Raw genomic sequence first — 19536 nt, forward strand, 5'->3', positions numbered from 1 at the left:
ACTTGAGTTATAGTTCCCCTTAGATGCTCTGCATCCAAGTATTAAGTTATAGACAAGTCCATAGTCATTGTGAACCTCTCAAAAGGCTTCTGGTAGTCTGTTGAAAGTGCCACTAATGTTTTCAGGATCTAGCACATTTCCTGGTCTCATTTACGACATTCTTGTACATGAAGAGCGTGAACGGAACAAGCGGATCAAGCCAAGCCTGAGCGCCTGAGGCACCACAATATGACTAAGCTAGTGGCCTTGTATATCGGGCATCAATATCACACTCTTTTTCAGCCTCAGGCATTCAGGTGTCAAGGTGCCTTTGCTTTGTAATGTCACTGCCCATCGCTCTTTCTTCATCGTTTATATCTGATACAGATGACTGGGAGGATTCCTTGCGTCATCTCTCCTCTGTTACTTCCTAATGTCCCTGGCCCCAACAGATGATACCACCAGACGTAAACGACCGGGCAGAAAGTATACGACCCGCGCTTGTGAGGCATGCCGACAACGACGAGCCAAGGTAAGGACCAGAAGTATGTATACATGAGCTATGTTGACATGCAATCCTGACAGTGCGATGGTGTTCGACCATCATGTGCGAGGTGTCTTGACCGTGGCGTTCAATGTCAGTACTCCACTGCGGAGGATGGTCGACAACCGGCTCCCAAGTCTTATGTGGTCATGTTGCGTAACAGAATAGAACTTCTGGAGCGTGTTTTGATCTCTCGCGGGACTGACCCCGATGCGGCAATTCAACTATTAGGCAAAGATGAAAGTCCTGACCGAGAGTCGGACGCTGAATGGGCAGAACCCTGCTCAAAGGTGGATGAGTTGTGTGCCACGTTTGATGGCGCACTAACATTAGATGAGTCTTTGAATTTTGACCAAGATGGCGAGGTGCGGTACTTTGGACCGACAAGTGGCCGGTTACCATTTCAGTCTGCATCAAAAGGTAAGTCGGACATGAGGGTTTCCCGCAACGTTGCTGATCATGTCAAGATTCACCCAAAGAAATGCCTCAAACTGATACTTCTTGCCCATGGAATCCTAGCAATGGTTATGGAAGTCAGTGCCTTCATAACACTGATTTGTTGGCTGAAAGTCTGATATCAGATGAGCTCGAAGCCCACCTGATTGATTTGTATTTTGAGTGGGAGCAACCATGGATGCAAATGGTGAACGAGCAGTTGTTCCGAGATTCCATGAAAGACGGAGGCCGTTATTTCAGTCCACTCTTGCTTAACTGCATTCTAGCCATGGGTTCCCGATACTGCGAACGCTTGGAGATCCGATCAGACCCCAATGATTCGAACACGGCCGGCAGAGTTTTCATCCAGAGAGCCGAAAGATTAATACAAAATGATCTTAAATGGCCTAAAATCACAACAATTCAGTCACTAGCTATCCTAGGAATGGCCTATATCGTAATTCCTATCTATGTCTGCTGGTTGAACAAGACGAACTAACTTTGGACGCAGGCAATGGGCTCTGAAGCCGCTGGATGGCTTCACCAGGGTATGGCGAATCGCTTGGCGCTGGACATGGGATTAAACATGGATCCATCTGTTCTCTCGGGGGCAGTTGCTCTCCCATGCATTGAGATTGAGTTACGCCGACAGATTTACTGGGCTTTGTATTGCCACGACAAGCTGTCAGCAAGCTACACAGGTAGGGTTTGCACCTTACTGGTATGTTTCACAACGGGGGTATTCTCTCCTTCGCTACTAAGCTCACATTTATTTGTCCTACAGGACTCCCAAGGAGTCGTAAACAAGCCCTTTGCTTTATGTGCACCGGATGTATGCTTGCCCTCAGCAAATGGAAACGGGCAACTTCGGGCTGCCTCTCAAAGGGACGTGGTACAGTTGCACCGGGCACTGATTGATTTGTGTCGTATTTTTGAAAAAGTGCTTCTCGCATTGTGAGTTCGATGGAATCTTTGTTTCCATATCCATGGTCACTAATGATCTTGATAGCTGGTCTCCCAAGCCCCTTCTTCAACCCACACAACGAGCATCATTTTTCGAGTCCTGTGTTCTTGACCTCAGGTCTTGGTACTACGACCTCGCCCAAGAGTTAAAAATTGACCGCTCAGCGGGTACTTCTCGGTTCCCACATACTTACACTCTGTGCATGGTATACCACACAGTCTGCATTATACTATGTATGCCCTTCCTTAAATGTCATTCCGATACGAAAGAAACTGGGAAACAAGCTGTACAAGTTCAATATGACACACAGGAAGATGCATCAGAAACACAGCGCAAAAAGAAAGCTATCACTATTTGCAACAACTCCATCCGGGCAGTCTGCGTTGTGGCTCAGAAGTACAGACATACTTTTGGCAGCTTCAAGTTGAGCCCTGTGACATCTACACACTGCATGCATATGGCGGCATTGCTCATCATTGAGAAATGTTCTGCGTTTGGCTCAAATACCGGAGACGCCCAGACGAAGAGTCCATCGCCACATGTAGCTGTAGGACTCTTCCTTCAATCTTTACAAGAACTCTCCACATCTTGGGATATTTCCAAACGGATCGGACGGAACCTAGAGAAGTTGTATTGTCAGCGACTCAACTACAATACTGATCAGATGCCCTCTGCGCTATCATTGAAGCTAAATGCTTCATGCACGATGCCTGGTCAATCAGTTGATCCGGAAGAGCTGCATGCTAGTGAGAAGTTCATGGCACCGCCATCTTATCCCGGGCAAGGTATTCTGGGCCTTAACGACCCATTGACTCAACATTCTCTGTTGACTCCACCGCTTGCCACGATCAATTGGGCTGGTACTTCTACAAGAGATATACAGGGAGGCAATAGACAGGATGAAAGCAGCTTTGAGAATGCTCTTGGTCCCAATGAGCAAATCATAAACAATCTCGGCTTTGCCTTTCCTGATGATAGTCTCCCAAGCGATTACAACATGTTTGATACTCTTGGCCAGATATATTTGGAGGACATGTGGTAATCATGAATATAATGATTTTCATTTCTCTCTTCCTCGTGATATTGCCGCTCTCTTTGGGCAGGTTCTCGCAAGCATCATACCGACCCATGGATAATGATATCTACTGCGATCTTTTCCGCTAGCATATCTGGCATTTATCAGAAACAATACCGCCTTTGAAATAAGAATGACTCACAAATTGTTGATTGAGGGTGTCCCGGCGGAAGAATCGGGAACGCACTAGCATCGACGACTCGCAGTCCAGTGACACCAAAGACCCTGGCGCGACTGTCAATAACAGCCATCCGATCTGTGCTAACACCCATCTTGCATGTACAAGAGGCATGATAGATTGTCATCATCGTGTTTCGGATAATTTCCAATATCTCGGAGTCTGTTTCATGCTCCAACCCGGGAAAATATTCTTGCCCAAGGATCACAGGCGCCATAGATTGAGTGCGAAACAGATCGCGAGCACGCCTGTAGGCTGCAACCGAGACCTTTTTGTCGGTATCAGTCTCCAGCCAGTTAGGGCTTATCACTGGCATATCAGCTGTATCCGCTGAGCGGATTGTCACGTTTCCTCGAGAGATGGGTGCGACTAGGATGCCTATTATACTGGCGTATTGTCCAGTTCGAGGTTGCTGCACGTATGGATCGGAGAAATTTCCCACATAAGTAGAGCCCGCAAGATACTGGATGGATTTGACAGTTAGGAACTAGCACACAACAAACTCTCCAAAACTCATACCTCGACCTCTGGCCAGTCACTCGGAAACCAAGCCAGATCCTGTTTGTTCTCCTGAGAGAATCCAGAAAGGGATACCAATGGAAGCTTTTCGAATGCCACATAGTCTGTTGATGGGTTTGTGAGAACCCCATTTCCACCAAAGAACCAAGCCTCCGCCTGCGAGAGAAGATATAGTGGATCGCTGGCAAGCAACGTCAAAGTCGACACGGCTACTTGGTAAGATGGTCCGAAGAAAACATGATCCCACATATTCTGACCAACCCCGGGAAGGTCAGCGATGACATCAATGCCGTATGTCTGGGAGACATACGAAGGGCCTATACCAGAGACCATCAACAGCTGTGGAGATTGGAAGGCACCCGCTGAAATGATCACTTCTCGAGTGGCTGTCAGAATAAATTCGTTGCCCTGTTCGACAAGGACACCTGTCGCTCTCTTTTGGTTATCGAAAAGGATCCTCTTGGCCATAGCATATAAGTAGAATGTCCACTGTCTATTCTGGGATGAAAATGCAGACTCGGAGCTGCTTCTCGATCCATCTGTTTGTTGGATTGTCATCGCGCAGAACTGATGACCCATGAGAGAACCGCTGTTAAAATCGTGCGCCTCTTGGAGCCCGATTTCGTTCAGAGCTTGCTTAACCCATGTAGAAAATGGCATCGCATATTTCGGATATGAGACTTGCACTGGCTGACCTTCTTTGTCAAATGCAGTGGCGTTAAACAAGGGCGTGGAATTCGCGAAGCGTGTTGCCTTCGGTGGTGAAAAAGAAACAGATCTTTTGAAAAAAGGCAACACATTCTCGAACAGATAACTGGAGTCATTGACAAGCTCCGCCCACCGTGCCATTGACTGAATTGATGGCCTGCCAAACTCTGTTTCAGTACTGTGTGCACGTCCAGACTGGAACTGACCTTTGATATATCATGAAGTTTGATGCCGACCTACCATTCTTGTCAGTCAAGGCCACTCTCAACTTCCGTGGTGACTTACGATCCCCCCAGACACTTGCCTCTTGGATAATGAATATCCCGGAAATTTGCGCCAGCGACTCTCTGGGCCACGAAGCCCCAGTCAATTGGGGTTTTTGTACGGATATCTGCACCCGCTCCAAGGCTGCAAGATCCTGGGACTCGCGTCACCGGATACATGAGCTCATAGTATCCTCCTGCCTCCACCACAGCTACTTGGTAGTTCCGGTCTGCGAGTCGAGCCGCAATAGTCAGGCCTGCTGTACCGCCACCAACAATCACGTAGTCGAAGGTGGCATTGCCCGCATTTCGAATGTTGAAGTCGTAGGGCAGGGCGTTGGACAGGCTGAAGTTGACGAATACAAATAGGGTAACGACAAGTCCAATCAATGAGTGCATGATAAAATTCAAGATGGAATTAGCGAGTTGTACCCGGCAAAGAGCAGAGGTGGACTCGTGAGAAGCAACAGGGACTCCAATCAGGTGATCTGTTCGCCTCTCTTGAATAAATCCTGAGGTTACCAGAGGAAACATGGCACATACTGTCATACGAAAACCACTGGTCAAATAGAGATGATTTGTAGGATACCTAGAGGATGATAAAATTCATTTACGTTGTCTGCCCCCCCCCCCCCCCCCCCCAGCTCAAAGTATTCCTAAAGATAGCATTGGGTGTTTTAGGTCAGGCGGCGTAGGAGGACACGCAAGATCTTGTCCTTCTTGGGCATGCTGCGGTTGATGGTTTTCTTGTTCGTCAAGGTATAGTCGGCGAGTTGACGATCATTGGCGAAGTGACGAGGAATTATGTCAGTATTCCAGCTGTCAAGGACATCGACGATGTTGACACGAATCCCATCGAGGGCCTTGTACAGTTAGTCGGTGATCTTCATCGGGGGGATAGATAGAAGCAAACCTTCTTGCACCTGTTGATCGAAGGGAGAATCTCCTTGATGCCAACTTGGCGGCATATCTCTTGCCATTTCTCCAGCTTGGTATCACAGAATCCAATCAGGCGATCGTATTCGTAAGCCATGCACCTATTCCAATTCCGTCTCCAGCACTTGGACCCTTGCTTCCATTTCCGTTTCTCGCCGACGAGGCTGAACAGATAGCTGACCGGGAGATTGGGGTCGTACGGGACGTCAAAGGCCTGAAAGAATGGGTTTGGCCCTTGCCCAGAGAGGTCATGTCGGACGAGCATGACTGCTGTGCCCGCTGCGTGTTGAAATCTTGTTCACCGATCCAGCTAGATCCGAAGACAGATGAAACTTGGAAGAGAGAATGTTGGTGTCAAGAGAATATGAAAAGGTTGATGGGGAGAAGGTCCAAGGAGATATCAAACGCGTTTGATTGCAATCAAGCTCATTACTTATTATGCCGCCCTCCCTGATGAGCTACAGATATACAGTTAGAGCAAACACCATCCTGTGTAGAGCAATAAGCTTCATCAAATTTCAGAATCGCAGAGTACCGGATACAGAGCAAGTGTGAGATCGAGCTGGCGGTTACCTGCATCATGGGTTATCAAAGACCCAGGGCCAACCTCTGCCATGCCACAGTCTCCGTGGAGGGAATGTCTGGTCGGATGCACAACATGTATACCTTGTGAATGAGATAGCGTGGGCTGGATAGAAGCCACTGCACAGCATTCTGGAGTCCGAGAGATCATCGTGAAAGGGGGACGAAAAGCCTTCATCTTTCTCTTGATACCTCCAATCGTTTCACTATACTTTCAATAGATAAGCTATACATCAGTGGTCTATTCGTCAACATAACCATCATGTCCTCTCCACCCCTAATGGGAAGGAACAGTGCGGTAATAAGTATCTGGTGCTGATTGCAGGTGGATTACAATTAGAAATGTCTTTTACACTAGTTGATTGGTGGGTGTCATGGATTCCAATGAAAATGATTGGAGCTGCTCGAATCCAGCCAATCCAGTCACGAGCCCAGTAGACATCGGGTGGCTCGGATCTACCCAGCCGATGGCCGACCGAGCCGACCAGCCGAAAATGCGGGGAAAGCTGAGATGGAGCTCGAGTATACGAGAGTGTATTAAGCAGGGCAGTATCGCCCGTGGCAGAAGCCCAGTCGCCCAGAGGAAAACCGAATCATTGGCTATGGGAAGGGCAGTGTTTGGCTGCATTGGGCGCTGGAGTCCCGACAGGCCTGAAATCCCACGCGATGGCGTGCTATGGCGTATCCGCGCTCAGAGGTTGCGTGCGCAGCCCAGTTGGATTTAAAGTTAAGCTCATTTCCTGTCGGGACCATGGGAGTATCAACCATGGCCTTACCAGGGACGAGGCTCGGTGCCATTCGCGCCTACTTCTTTGGCTTCTTCATCTGTACCGCCGGATTCCTGTTTGGATATGACACGGGCATTGTCGGTAAGTGCCACGAAGGGAACTGACCTCAGGACTCAGCTCACACACAGATAGGCGGGATCCTCGAGTTCAAATCCTATGTCAATGATTTCGGGTACAAAGACCAAACCACCGTCAGTGCGGTGATGGTCAGTTTGCAGAATGTCGGCGCCTTCCTTTCGGCGCTGAGTATCTGCGTCGCGTCCGACCGCTTTGGGCGCAAGAGGACGGTGCAAGCTGCCATGGCGGTATTCTGCATCGGTGTCCTCATCCAGGTCGTCCCCTCGCATTCGTTAGTCTGCTTCTATATCGGGCGGTTCGTGGCCGGATTGGGTCTGGGAGCGGGGACAGCCGTGGTTCCATCATACAACGCCGAGATGGCCCCCAAGGAAATTCGAGGAAAGCTCGGATCCGGCATGCAGTGGCTCTTTGCGCTGGGCGTCATGTTGAGTTATTGGATCGACTATGCGGTCAAGATCAGCATGCCAGTATCCTCGAAACAATGGCAAATCCCCGTCGGTCTACAAATGGTCCCGGCCGGTGTGCTTGCCTTGGGTTTGTTTGCGTTGCCGGAGAGTACCCGCTGGCTGGCCAAGAAGGGTCGATATGATGAAGCGTTTGAGAGTCTGAAGTGGATCCGCGCGAGTGACGGTAAGAGGAACCCACGGTCACCAATCCACGTATGGACACTGACCAGAATTAGGCCCCGAGGTCAAGGCGGAGTTCAATGAAATCCGAGTCGGGCTGGCCGAAGAGCTGCGAGCCACCGAGGGCTTCAAGAAACGTGAGCTGCTCGAGCCCGCCAACCGTTACCGACTCCTTCTCGCCTTCTTCATGTTTTGCGGCCAGCAGTGTACTGGGATGACGGCACTGGCGTATTTCGGCCCGCAATTCTTCAAGTTGATTGTCGGGGATAACACCGACCAGTCCTTATTGATCACGGGTCTCTTCGGGGCAGAGAAGTTCGTCACCGTGGGCATATACATCTTGTTCTTCTCGGAGATGTGGGGACGCAAGCCGACCCTGTGGATTTCGGCTCTGCTGATGGCTTGTTGCTTCGTGATTGTCACAGTTGTCAAGGAGACCACGCCTCCTCCTAACTCCAAAGCCACTCCGGCTGGGATCGGAATGGTCGCAATGATCTTCCTGACCAATTCGATCTATCAGTTTAGTTGGGGTCCATTACCCTGGCCATACACAGCCGAGGTAAGCCGACTGTCCCATTCCTTCTCAACGCAAATCACTGACTGGAGCCCAGATTTTCCCAACTCGAATTCGTGAGGTTGGAACCTCCGTCGCCGTATCCACACAGTGGTTGTTTAACTTTTGTTCTCCCTGGTGACCCGTTACATGATGAACTCGTGGGGGAGCTATGTCTTCCTCTTTTATGCGGCGCTTGATGTGATCATGGCTGTCATTGTCTTCTTCTTTGTCAAGGAGACCAAGGGCAAGAGTCTCGAGGAGATGGAGACCCTGTTTGACAGCAAGGCGGCCTTTGATGTTGATGCGGCCCGGCGAGAGGCACTTCGAGACGTGGATGAAGTGAGTGTGCACAACAAAGGAGTAGAATATCCATAATTCATAAGTTTCCAGGTTGCCATGAGCCATGAGCCATGACCTCTTAGTCATTCAATTGAATTTGATGTGATGACATAAAAATTGGATGTCCTGCCTAAATAGGAAAGTAGCCCAATTCCTTGGCACTCCGGCGAATTGTCGGGGATCCCCGCCTTTATATCTTGCCTTCCCAACCTCGATATTTTGTATTCAGTCCGTTTCTTCTGTCGCTTTCTTAGATTCTCTCCGTTGATTTTTGGTCATGGCTGCAAAAGAGTTACGCCCCGAGATAATCGAGATCTCCAAGGGGTTGCAGGGAATCCCTGTGTGTGAGGACTACGACCGGATGATATCAGGAATGATGTATGTCTCCGTGGTACAGGCACAAGCACAAGCACACAGCTGACTGGTTAAGGTACAATCCCATGATCCCGCAGCTGCTCGAGGGCCGTCATCGCTGCCGCGGACTAGCGGCAGACTACAACAACCTGGACACCAAGACGGTGACATATGACAAGATCGGTGACGTGCGTCTGGCGTTGCTACGAAAGGTGGTTGGCAAAGTGGGCGACGGAACCTTTATCGAGCCACCTTTCCTGCCGGACTACGGCAGCAATATCAGCATCGGCAAAGACTGCTTTTTCAACTGGAAGTGAGTCTCTGCCCTTTCAAGTCTTGGGAGTTACCTCCCAATCGAGCCCCCTCTGAATCAAGTCCAGTGTCACGATCCTCGATACCAGTCTTGTGGTTATCGGCGATCGAGTGCAAATCGGCACTGGTGTGAGCCTGATCACCGCCGGTCACGACACTAGCATTCTGTCACGGCGCAAGTTTGTCGAATTCGGCCACCCTATCTTCATCGAGGACGACTGCTGGATCGGAAGCAACGTAATCGTCCTACCGGGGGTTCGAATCGGTCAGGGATGTACCATCGGAGCTGGATCGGTTGTCACCAAGGATATTCCAGCGTTCTCGGTCGCGGTTGGTACCCCCTGTCGAGTGATCAAAAAGATTCGGTCGGCAGAGGAGGAAGAGCAGGACCCCTGTAACGAATATCGCAACCTTGTTCGGGAGGCTTAGAGACGGGAATCCGAGGATTTGCCGATGTGGGCCCCGGGGCGTCATTGCGTGGGGGTACACTGGTCGGCATGTAGGCGCGGATGTTCGTTTAAACTAAATGTCGTTGTTATTTTCCTCCGGCACTCTTTGCGTTGGGATCGTCAGGTCCAGATAGAGATTGTTGCCAGTGGGAGAGAATGAAGTCGTCATCGTCGTGATCGTGATCGTAGACTTGGGCAGCACCAGTGGACCCCCACAATATATCTTTTTACGAGATGAAATGTCTTCTGTGGCGCTCGACAGGATTTTTCCAAAGTCTGTTCCATTTGGAAAGATGTGGCCTTTTTCTATGATTTACAGCCAACGGATCCAAGCAAGACAGATGTGTGGACTCAACAGTGCCACAAGTGAAGCCTATTACATGTCAATGTCAAAGGGTAATTGCATTCTCAGTCCAAGCGACTATCGGCAGTATAATTCATTCCATTGGTAGTCTGCATTTCTCGAGTGCCAAACATGTCTTATCCGTTAAAAATAGCATCGGAAGACTTCTCACAAGTCCCACCTCGCACTATAGTAGGACACTATAAGTTACGATTATTAGGGCGCCTGGCAACTAAGGCGTCAATTTGTGGCCACAATTGTGAATTCTCCACAGCATGATGGATATAGTCCTCTGAGTTATTGCAGATCAAGAATCACTTTCCTTGAATGTTAACTTAATGTTCAGGGATGTACAGCTTACAGTATGTAGTAGATTGCTCTCCACGATATCAACGCTAGGCTGCTATTAGATACTATATAAATAGAGTGAACAAGCCCAGAAGAACAGTAGAAAAGAATATTTGATGAACCCCGGAATTGTACTGCGCGGGGCCTCCGCATGCTGATAAATCCAGCAGGATACCCCAGGTACTTACCTTGGCTTGGACCCTTCTCCGCACTCAGATGCTCAGTTATAGGGAATAATGCTGGAGTAGAATTCATCTTTCCAACCTTCTCTCAAGATGTTCATGTTACACGCTATCCAGGTGAAATCCACCCCGTCTCAGCCACCCCAGGTTCCAGTCATCCCCAATTCGGCGACAGCAGAGGCAGATGCCCACTCAATGCCCAGGGCGGATCAGCCCGTATTCGAGCAAACGGTGCCTAGTCGAACGACCCAATCACGTCGAGTGGTCATTACTATATTGCTGGTGCTTGCAAATGTCGTGCAGGTGAGTATCAAATTCAACCCTTTTGCTAGCTCTTTACTAAAGCGGGGAGATGACGGTCAATTTCGCGGGCGTTGCTGGGGGCAGCGCCTTGAGCGAATCATTAGGCGCCAAAGATTCTTATGCATCATGGATGGCTGCTAGCTATGCGTGAGAACCAGACACTGAACCCGGAGATTCATCAGCAATACTAACTCATATCTACAGACTAACACAAGGCACTTTCGTGCTAGTGAGTGGTCGATTGGGAGATGTGAATGGCCACCGAGAACTCCTTCTGGCCGGCGGTGCCTGGCTTACAGTGTGCACACTTGCCAGTGCCTTCTGCACTAACTTCTTCGCATTCATCACCGTACGGGCTCTGGCCGGGTTGGGCGGTGCGTTCATTATGCCGAATGCAGTCGCCATGATCTCCAGCACCAACCCTCCCGGCCGTGTGCGAAATGTCAGTCTGGGGTTCTTTGGGGCGTCGGCCCCCGTAGGAGGCTACTTTGGCGCCTTGTTCTTGGGTGCTTTCCTAGAGCGGACGGAGTGGAAGTGGTTCTTCATTTTCATGTAAGTGGGTATGAGGGCATGAGAACTTGCCGTCGCAGTCCAAGATTGACACTGATAGTGCATGTCTTGGATTCATCACCTTTCTGCCTATCTGGGTATTGAGTCCGCGCGAGCCACCTGTGGACCGAAATGGGAAAATCGATTACATTGGCTCAGCCCTCGGCATAGGATCATTGATCTTGTTCAACTTTGTTTGGAAGTAAGGCTGATTCCTAGTGCACGACTGACTGCCATGCTCATTTCATATAGTCAAGCACCGAGTGTTGGTTGGGCGACTCATTATGAGATTATTCTCCTGATCAGCTCCGTGTTCCTGTTTGCCGGTTTCTTGCTCTGGGAGCGAAACTATGCGGCCGAGCCAATCATGCCGCTGGACATCTTTCGGGCTCCATCTTTCCTGATGCTGCTCCTGGTTGTGCTGCTGAATTACATGGCGGTAGGCACTCTGATCTGGTACCAGGTCCTGTGGCTGCAAAAGGTGTGGCACTGGTCACCACTCCAGTTTGCCGTGGGGTGGACACCCTTTGTTATCTGTGCCACGGGGGCAGCGATTCTCGCCGCGTGGATGATCCCCCGACTGGCGGCGCAATGGATTCTCGCCATCGGCACCATGACCATCTTAGTCTCCAACGTACTCATGGCGACGCTGCCCGTTCATCAAAGTTATTGGGCCCAGGTTTTCCCTTCAGTCATCCTGTTCTCCTTCTGTCCTGACTTTGTATATACCGCGGGGCAGATAATCGCCAGCAACTCGGTCCGACGTCATCAACAGGGAATTGCGGGGTCTGTCATCGGCACACTCAATCTGTACGGAAACAGTCTCGGTCTGGGGTTTGCCTCCACCATTGAGACGCACATCGCACGCCGATCCGGGAGCCCGATTTTGGGCTATCGGGCGGCACTTTTCTTCGGGGTGGCTATCAGTGCCGTTGCGCTGATCCTTGACGTGTGCTGTGTCCGACTTGTCAAGGATGACCGAGAAGGGTGGCCCGAGGATGACATCGAGATTGAGCTACCGGATCAGGGCGAAGCCACTGGCGTCCACCTGTTCCCTGCCAGTGCCCGCCCTTGAGCGTCATTTCGGGGGTTTGGGGGGTGGATTGAGGGGGGATGCAACGTGGGATGCTTCAGGATCTGTGGTTGAGTTACCCGATTGAGCGTAAGCTTAGATTGGCAGTGGGTCTTGGCTCGAAATGGCATTCTGAGGCATGATTTGTCAACGTCGGGGTTTACATCGGATGACGTCCATCCATGGATGGTTCTACTGTGGAGAGCATTGGCGAGTTGGAAAGTTGGGGGAGTTGGGGGAGTATGTGGAGGGACGTCCTAGAAAGCATTAAATGCCTCAATTAAAGTCTAATCATGGCCGTCCACACGTTCCTGTGGGATACCGGAATACCGGACAAGAGCTGCCAACAAGGGAAAGTCAGGACCAACAACACGGGAACGGTAAGCGAGCAGAACTTTGCGGAGAGGCGGGGAAGTCGGGATTGCACAAACCCGGACTGACCGCTTCCGATGCCGGTTTGTCCCGGGCCGATTGGGGTCTGGCATGGCCGTGAGGCTAGGGTTAGGGTTATGCTAGGAGAATACCAGATGACAGGACATGACATTGGGAGAGTATGGCCATCGACTTAGCCTCGTCAACTATCCAGATTCCCCCATCATAAACCCTAAGATGTGAGAACTCGTGAGAATCTCGTGAAATCTTCTAGTCTTCCCATCCCGGAATGGGCCGTCCATGCCATTCGTCGGCCTGGCCGAGTCTCCATTCTCAGGGACATTCTCTGTTCCGCTCCACTGCCCCCCCGCGTCTCATGACTTCGGGCGTGGGGGTACCGGGGTAAAATTTAAAAAAAAATTGCTTGGAAAAATGGTGAAAAATTGGGACGGGAAATTAGCGCGGGGGGTGGTGGTCCTTCTTTTTTTTTGTCTTAAAGGTGAGGAGAGTCCCCCTGGTTTCAATGTGAATTCTCTATACAGTCTATACAACAGTCATGGCGGACGATATCTCACGAGCTTCCAATTCCCGGACAGAGGTTGAGGTCGAGAAGGAGAGGTATGAGAATGTCGAGCACATTGCCTCGACCAAGCAAGAGAACCTTGCGACTCAGATGGATCCCGCTCGTCGCGTCGTCGTCGAGAAGAGTCTCAAGAGGAAGCTCGACGCCCGATGCAGTCTGTTCGTCTTCATCTATATCATGAACTACCTGGACCGCAACAACATGGCCGCGGCCCGTCTCAAGGGTCTGCAGGAAGACCTGCAACTCACCAACACCCAGTACTCGACATGTCTGAGTATCCTGTACGTGGGCTACATTATCATGCAAGTGCCGTCCAACATGTTCATCAACCGCATCTCGCGCCCTTCGCTCTACATCGCCTGTGCCATGCTCATCTGGGGTCTCATCTCCACCATGTCCGGCAACGCCAAGAACTTTGGACACATGGTGGCCATTCGGTTCCTGTTGGGCTTCATCGAGGCGGCCTTCCTGCCCGGTGCTCTGCTCATCTTGTCCAAGTGGTACACGCGCCGCGAGTTGACCTCCCGCAATGCCCTCTTGTTCTGCGGTAACCTGATTTCCAACGCCTTCTCCGCCCTCGTGGGTGCCGGTGTCCTGTCCAACATGCAGGGCGTCCTGGGCCACGCCGCGTGGCGCTGGCTGTTCTGGATCGAGGGTGCCGTGACCATGTTCCTGGCCATCATGGCTGCTTTCATTCTCCCGGATCTGCCCCATAACGCTCGTGGTTTCACCGAAGAGGAGCGTCAAGTGGCCCAGCTCCGTATGTTCGAGGATGTTGGTGAGGCGGATACCGACTCCGAGGAGCTCGGTGCCATGGGCGGTCTGATGATGGCTCTGAAGGATCCCAAGATCTACGTGATGATGTTCACTTTTGTTGCCTATGTCGTTGGATTGTCTTTCAACGCTTTCTTCGTAAGTTCTCTTGACCCCCGATCCCCAAGATCACAACGTGTACTGACTGCTCCCAGCCCACTCTCACTGGTACCCTTGGATTCGGCTATGTCCCTACCCTCCTGATGAGTGCTCCCCCATGGGTCTTCTCCTGTATCTTCTCCGTCATCAACGCATGGCACGCGGATAAAACCCAGGAGAAGGTCTGGCACATATTCGGCCCGATCGCAATGGGAGCCGTCGGCTTCGTCATCAGCATGTCCACCCTGAACGTGGCAGCCCGATACGTAGCACTCTTCCTGCAGGCAGGCTCCTACGCAGGCTTTATTGTGTTCTACTCCTGGATCAGTTCCTCCTTCCCCCGTCCACCAGCCAAGCGTGCCGTGGCCATCGCCATGATCAACGCCTTTAGTCAACTGGGTAACGTGGCCGGTTCCTACGTCTGGGACTTGGAGAACAACGGCTACCGATCCAGCTACGGAATCGTGCTGGCCATGTTCGGTGTCACCGTCATCGGATGCTGGTACTTCCGCCACATGCTGCTTAGCCTGAACAAGCAGATTGAGGCTGGTGAGATGGCTGACACAACGGATAATGATATTCTTGAGCATGCCAACGAGTCTTTGCGCATGCGCAAGGGCTTCAGATATCTGGTTTAAGCGGATTGCATACTTTGGAGTTTCTTTTTTTTCCCCCACTCCGGGTGTCATTACAGTGCGTCAAGGGAAAGGCCCATTGGCGCTGGTTATGATCTATGAATGCTTGTAACAATGTGATGGGAACGCCGGTCAGGGACCAGGCATATAAGGATATATACGTGATACAACGAACTCGTTCTACAATATTTTTCACTCTACTCCAAAGTACTTCTCTATCGTAGCTCCAACTGTATAGCTTCAACGGCAAGAGGCTAATAAATCATATTAATACAGCATAAGATGCCTTTTCTCATCTAAATCAATTACAGTGTCTTCTTTCCACCGGCCTGTCGGTTCTGCTCGACAATGTACCCAACCGCACGGGCAATACCCTCATCCAAAGGCACAACAGGCAGGTAAGCGAGACGGTGCTTGGCTTTCTCAGTGGAGTAGTAACGAGTCATACAAGAGTATCGTACAGTCCGAGCAGTGAGACGGGGGGTCTTGCCGAACCATCCCAAGACAGTCTCAGCAAGGCCACCAATAGGGCCGAGAAGACCCTCAGGTAAAGCCCAAACCTGGTCAGGCTCAACAATCCGGTCAATAAGCGCCCACATGGCACGGGTCACATCCCAGAAGTAGATAGGAGAGTCGTTAGTGATGTTGAAAGCCTCGCCATCCACGCGCTCGTAGTCGAGGGGCCCGCCCTGACCCGCCGCGCGAAGATCATAGCTCGCCAAAAGTCGGTGCGCGGCGAGAAGATGACCATACGCCACATTACCGACGTAGGTGAAGTCGAACAGGTTCTCATTGTCACCAAGCTGCATCCGTAGCACTCTGTCCGATGCCTGGGAGCCGTGCTCCAGGATCTTGTGAGTCACTGTGGTGTCCTTTTCTCCGTGAATTCCGGCCGGGCGGATGGCGCAGGTCATCATCTCGGTCGGGGACTGGCGGTTGTACTTCAAGACAAGTTCTTCGGCATCAGCCTGTACGTAATATGGTTAGCAACTGGTTCAAAGGTTGTGTTCGATCATCTCTCACCTTAGTCTCGGAGTAGTACTCCTTCTGCGAGGGGCCGCGGATGTAGGGCCACTCTTCGTTGACGTTCTTCAGGTCACTCTGGGTGTCGTGCACGACGGAGCTGGAACTGGTGTAGACGAAAGCCTTGCACTTGCCACCCCAGTCACCGTGCTCGCCACCAGCAACCTCCAGAAGGGTCCGGGTTCCCTCCACATTGACCTTGTGCAGCAGCGGCTTGTTGCCCTCAATCATAGAAGGCGAAGCAGTGTGGATGACCAGATCAGGCTTAACAGCCTTGAAGACCTCCATCATGGACTCGACGGACGTGATGTCGCCGTCATAGTACTTTGCGCCGGGAAGACGGTTGTTGGTTGTGCGCAAGTCGACAACAGACACGGTCGAGTGATAGTCTGGGTACCGCGATCCAAGAGTCGGGAAGTCGAAGCGTGCATCGCCCTGCGGCTTGGGGAGGGCGACGCTGGGGTCGGTCTCGGAGGGGAAGTTCAGCAGGTGATCGACAATGTGCCACCCCAGAAAACCGCAGCCTCCAACCACCAAGACATTTCCGAGCTCTAGTGTGCGCCTTTTCGCCGACATGATGTGAGTTGAGAAGTGGTTTGAACTGGTGAAAAGGGGAAGTTCTTGCGGAGAACCAAGTGGGCCGTGCGCTCATCCACTTCGACTCCGGTTCACGTCACTGGAACGGTTGATTCTTAACCTACTTCTGATGGGGGATGGTTTTCTCATTCGTATGTTTGCAGCAGTATTGAGTATTGAGTTAAGAAATATTTAATCGTTCTTGACCCTGTTGCTCCCCCCTCTCACAATCCCTCGGCTCTCCGCCATCGCGAATCCTCTTCGATTAACACCCCCAGGCAGATATCTGGAGATGACCTGCGAATCAAGCAAATTAAAACGTTAAAACAGACTGGCTCAAGATGAAACCAATCTCACTGGCACCCCCCTGAACAGACAGAACTGAGACTTAGGATGCCTCTAGCGACGCTCGAAGCTTGCGACGGTAGAGCCTACGCTCCACTTCAGTTCCCCAACACTGAGAACTTGCCTCCGGGTTTACGGTCATGAGTGGGTTGTATGGCGGGCTGTCTTCCTCCAGGGCGTTGATGATGCCGTCGATGTGATGACGGATCTCGTCAGCTCGAGCAGGCAGATAAATCATCACACCCGTCTTGGAGACACGGATATGATAGAGGGGTGACTCAACAAACACACGGGGCTGCTCTAACGGGTGTCGAGGGCTGATGAAGATCTTGATCTTGATGATACCACCCTCCAGTCGAGATTCCGTGCGGCCAGCGTAGGTGAGTCGCCAGACGAAAGGGTTGCCATCAACAAGAGAAAGGTCCATGACCTGCGTCCGAGACTTCATTTCCGCAACAATTTGCTCATGCTGTCCCAGCAATTTCACCGCAATCCCAGCGTCCTCTTTGGTCAATGTCAGGCCCTCGATAGGCCACTTGTGTGTCTCCTCCATCAACTGTTCTTGGATGCTTTCTAGGCGAGTCTTCAGCTTGGTGTAATCCCATGTACCATGCATACCGTTGCTCGAACTCTCAAACGGCATCTGGATAAATGGGGTCTCGTGTCTCCGTGCGTCGTCCACGATGCCTTTCTCAATCACGTTGTTGTAAAGATCCAGGTACCAGAGGAATCGTTGTTTGCAAAAGTCCCCAAAGGCACTCAGTGTGGATTGATCAGATGCTTGTCCATCGCCAGTTCTTTGCGCTCTGCGTTGCCAGGCTAATGCGGGACATTGGAGGGCTTTTTCTAGAGGGTCAAGAACTGCCAGTCGAAGGTTCTCGTGTCGTATCTGTAAAAATGTCAGTATTCTCGAGACTATCCCTCCGCGTTTATTATCACCTTGGATTTGTATGCCTCTATGTTCTCCGTATCGGCGCCCCTGCTATCAAACCCTGGCTCCAAGATATATGGGTTTGAGGATAGCAGACTTTGGATAGATAGCAGGACTGACTCCAGTCCTTGGGCGGGAGACCATTCCTCGCCGCGGTCTCCAGGCCATGTGCTATTGCATGATCAGAAATATCCAGTGTTAAAGCGTGGATCGAGACTTTACCCCAGGATCGACCTAGGACAGTCAGCACAAGACCAATGAATATCTTCAAGCAGTACTTACAGACAAACCTTCCCGTTTGCGTAGAGGTTAGGGCCGAAGCGCGTGCGGCCCTGATTAGTGGTCTTCAGCCTCACTGTTGGCGGACTCGCAGGGTAATCTAGTTCGGTTAGCCTGGGGCGTCAAATTTCACGATATCGGAGCTTTCTCGCCAGATGGTATTCTGATGGCAAACTGGACAAGGTCAGTATTTCACTCGGACGATACATTCTGCGGGTTGATCTTACTTCATAGAACCCCAGCTCATAGGGTGTGCCTGGGGGCCCGATGATGAGGGCTTGGATGTCTCGCGTGTTGTTTTCATCATAAGCGACAGTGAAAGCTATCGTGATGTCAGCACCAGAGGTGGAAACAGAGGTGTCTCTCATACCGAGCTGCTCACTTCGCTCGAATTGAGCCAGTTCCTGTGGACGTTCACTTAGTTCGGAGTCCCACTCGGATGGTGGGGAGACTTACTCGCACCAAGCGCAGCGAACACTGATCGGCCATGCTGGTCAAGAACTCAAGGCTGAAGTGTTGGAGATGTCAAAGGTGAACAAGGCCGAGAGGATCAGACGTTGCAGGGTTCCGAGGTGAGGTGTCCGCTTTGCGTGGGCATTTATATATACCTGGTCACGATAGGCTGTAGGTGCCCTTACCCTTCCATTGCCCTTTCTTTTTCTTTTTTCTTCCTCTTTCGATTGAGAATTAAGTTTTATCAGAGGAATTTGTGATTGACAAACATGATGATTGATTGGATCTCTCTCGCTCTATTTGTGCGGGTCATCATATATACTCTGTGGGAGGGTGAGAGAGAACCAAGGGTGAAAGATATGTTTGTGCTGGACAAGATGAGTTCAATAGATCATCATGAGCCCTACTTAGGAGATATAGGATGGTCAAAAGTCAGTTTTAGAGAGCAGCTGTCATGACTACGCTATCTTGAAGTTGGTATAGGCGGTTGTGCTATAAAAAGCACGGCGAAAGGGGCTGATATTATACACCCCCCAAACATGAGGAGCCTAGATACGAGAGAATCAACCCGCTAGCATGAACTCAATTAATCCAGTATAGCAGATCGACTAGACAATCTCCCGAGATCTTCCCCCGTACAAGAACGATCTCTCATATAGATGGTCCCTGACTCACGTGACCACCCATAAGGGGGGCAACAAATGCCCAAGCCATCTCCATCTCCATTCCTCCCCCAGCCCACTTCTCTTCCCCTCGCCCTTGCACTTTAATTTTCCTTTTGTTCTGGGATTGTTGAGACGTCTCTGTTGGTCTTGGAAAGCTCCAATCCCCACATCTTCAGCCTGCGCGCTTGGAGACCCTGAATCTTCTATACCGCCTTCGCATCCTGACCTCGATCTCGCGCGCTACTCTCCTTGCCCCGTACTACATCTGCCACCCCCGCCC

General features: G+C 51.0%; 9 protein-coding genes across 9 annotated transcripts; 5 read left to right on the plus strand and 4 right to left on the minus strand.

Moving 5' to 3' along the window:
- Window positions 1–412: 412 nt before the first annotated feature.
- Window positions 413–2964, plus strand: N7511_003585 (Zn(II)2Cys6 transcription factor; the record flags this gene model as incomplete). Its single annotated transcript, XM_057126010.1, has 6 exons — window positions 413–511; window positions 565–943; window positions 991–1415; window positions 1470–1679; window positions 1743–1912; window positions 1968–2964. The coding sequence occupies 6 exons, from the start codon at window positions 413–415 to the stop codon at window positions 2962–2964; spliced, it is 2280 nt and encodes a 759-aa protein (XP_056984900.1).
- Window positions 2965–3044: 80 nt separating this feature from the next.
- N7511_003586 (GMC family oxidoreductase) lies at window positions 3045–5064 on the minus strand (the record flags this gene model as incomplete). Its single annotated transcript, XM_057126011.1, has 5 exons — window positions 3045–3091; window positions 3140–3638; window positions 3695–4559; window positions 4609–4638; window positions 4688–5064. Coding segments are annotated over 5 exons (1818 nt in total), but the record flags the coding sequence as incomplete, so codon positions are not given.
- Window positions 5065–5342: 278 nt separating this feature from the next.
- Window positions 5343–5866, minus strand: N7511_003587 (uncharacterized protein; the record flags this gene model as incomplete). Its single annotated transcript, XM_057126012.1, has 2 exons — window positions 5343–5528; window positions 5579–5866. 2 exons carry the CDS (start codon window positions 5864–5866, stop codon window positions 5343–5345), a joined length of 474 nt encoding a protein of 157 aa, XP_056984902.1.
- A 1068-nt stretch (window positions 5867–6934) lies between these two features.
- N7511_003588 (sugar porter family MFS transporter) lies at window positions 6935–8645 on the plus strand (the record flags this gene model as incomplete). Its single annotated transcript, XM_057126013.1, has 6 exons — window positions 6935–7052; window positions 7104–7679; window positions 7732–8234; window positions 8287–8342; window positions 8399–8570; window positions 8622–8645. 6 exons carry the CDS (start codon window positions 6935–6937, stop codon window positions 8643–8645), a joined length of 1449 nt encoding a protein of 482 aa, XP_056984903.1.
- Window positions 8646–8847: 202 nt separating this feature from the next.
- Window positions 8848–9665, plus strand: N7511_003589 (sugar O-acetyltransferase; the record flags this gene model as incomplete). The annotated part of the gene is made up of 3 exons (XM_057126014.1): window positions 8848–8948; window positions 9001–9237; window positions 9305–9665. 3 exons carry the CDS (start codon window positions 8848–8850, stop codon window positions 9663–9665), a joined length of 699 nt encoding a protein of 232 aa, XP_056984904.1.
- A 986-nt stretch (window positions 9666–10651) lies between these two features.
- On the plus strand, window positions 10652–12485 carry N7511_003590 (uncharacterized protein; the record flags this gene model as incomplete). The annotated part of the gene is made up of 5 exons (XM_057126015.1): window positions 10652–10861; window positions 10911–11008; window positions 11066–11413; window positions 11472–11612; window positions 11663–12485. The coding sequence occupies 5 exons, from the start codon at window positions 10652–10654 to the stop codon at window positions 12483–12485; spliced, it is 1620 nt and encodes a 539-aa protein (XP_056984905.1).
- Window positions 12486–13410: 925 nt separating this feature from the next.
- N7511_003591 (uncharacterized protein) lies at window positions 13411–14987 on the plus strand (the record flags this gene model as incomplete). Its single annotated transcript, XM_057126016.1, has 2 exons — window positions 13411–14349; window positions 14406–14987. The coding sequence occupies 2 exons, from the start codon at window positions 13411–13413 to the stop codon at window positions 14985–14987; spliced, it is 1521 nt and encodes a 506-aa protein (XP_056984906.1).
- A 302-nt stretch (window positions 14988–15289) lies between these two features.
- N7511_003592 (C-3 sterol dehydrogenase/C-4 decarboxylase) lies at window positions 15290–16583 on the minus strand (the record flags this gene model as incomplete). The annotated part of the gene is made up of 2 exons (XM_057126017.1): window positions 15290–15952; window positions 16008–16583. The coding sequence occupies 2 exons, from the start codon at window positions 16581–16583 to the stop codon at window positions 15290–15292; spliced, it is 1239 nt and encodes a 412-aa protein (XP_056984907.1).
- A 388-nt stretch (window positions 16584–16971) lies between these two features.
- N7511_003593 (ubiquitin-conjugating enzyme E2) lies at window positions 16972–18627 on the minus strand (the record flags this gene model as incomplete). The annotated part of the gene is given in 6 exon segments (XM_057126018.1): window positions 16972–17817; window positions 17868–18030; window positions 18142–18252; window positions 18272–18312; window positions 18366–18542; window positions 18595–18627. 6 exon segments carry the CDS (start codon window positions 18625–18627, stop codon window positions 16972–16974), a joined length of 1371 nt encoding a protein of 456 aa, XP_056984908.1.
- Between the last annotated feature and the right edge of the window lie 909 nt (window positions 18628–19536).

This window comes from Penicillium nucicola (genome assembly GCF_028828085.1).
Source record: "Penicillium nucicola strain IBT 29836 chromosome Unknown utg000003l, whole genome shotgun sequence".
NCBI lineage: Eukaryota > Fungi > Ascomycota > Eurotiomycetes > Eurotiales > Aspergillaceae > Penicillium > Penicillium nucicola.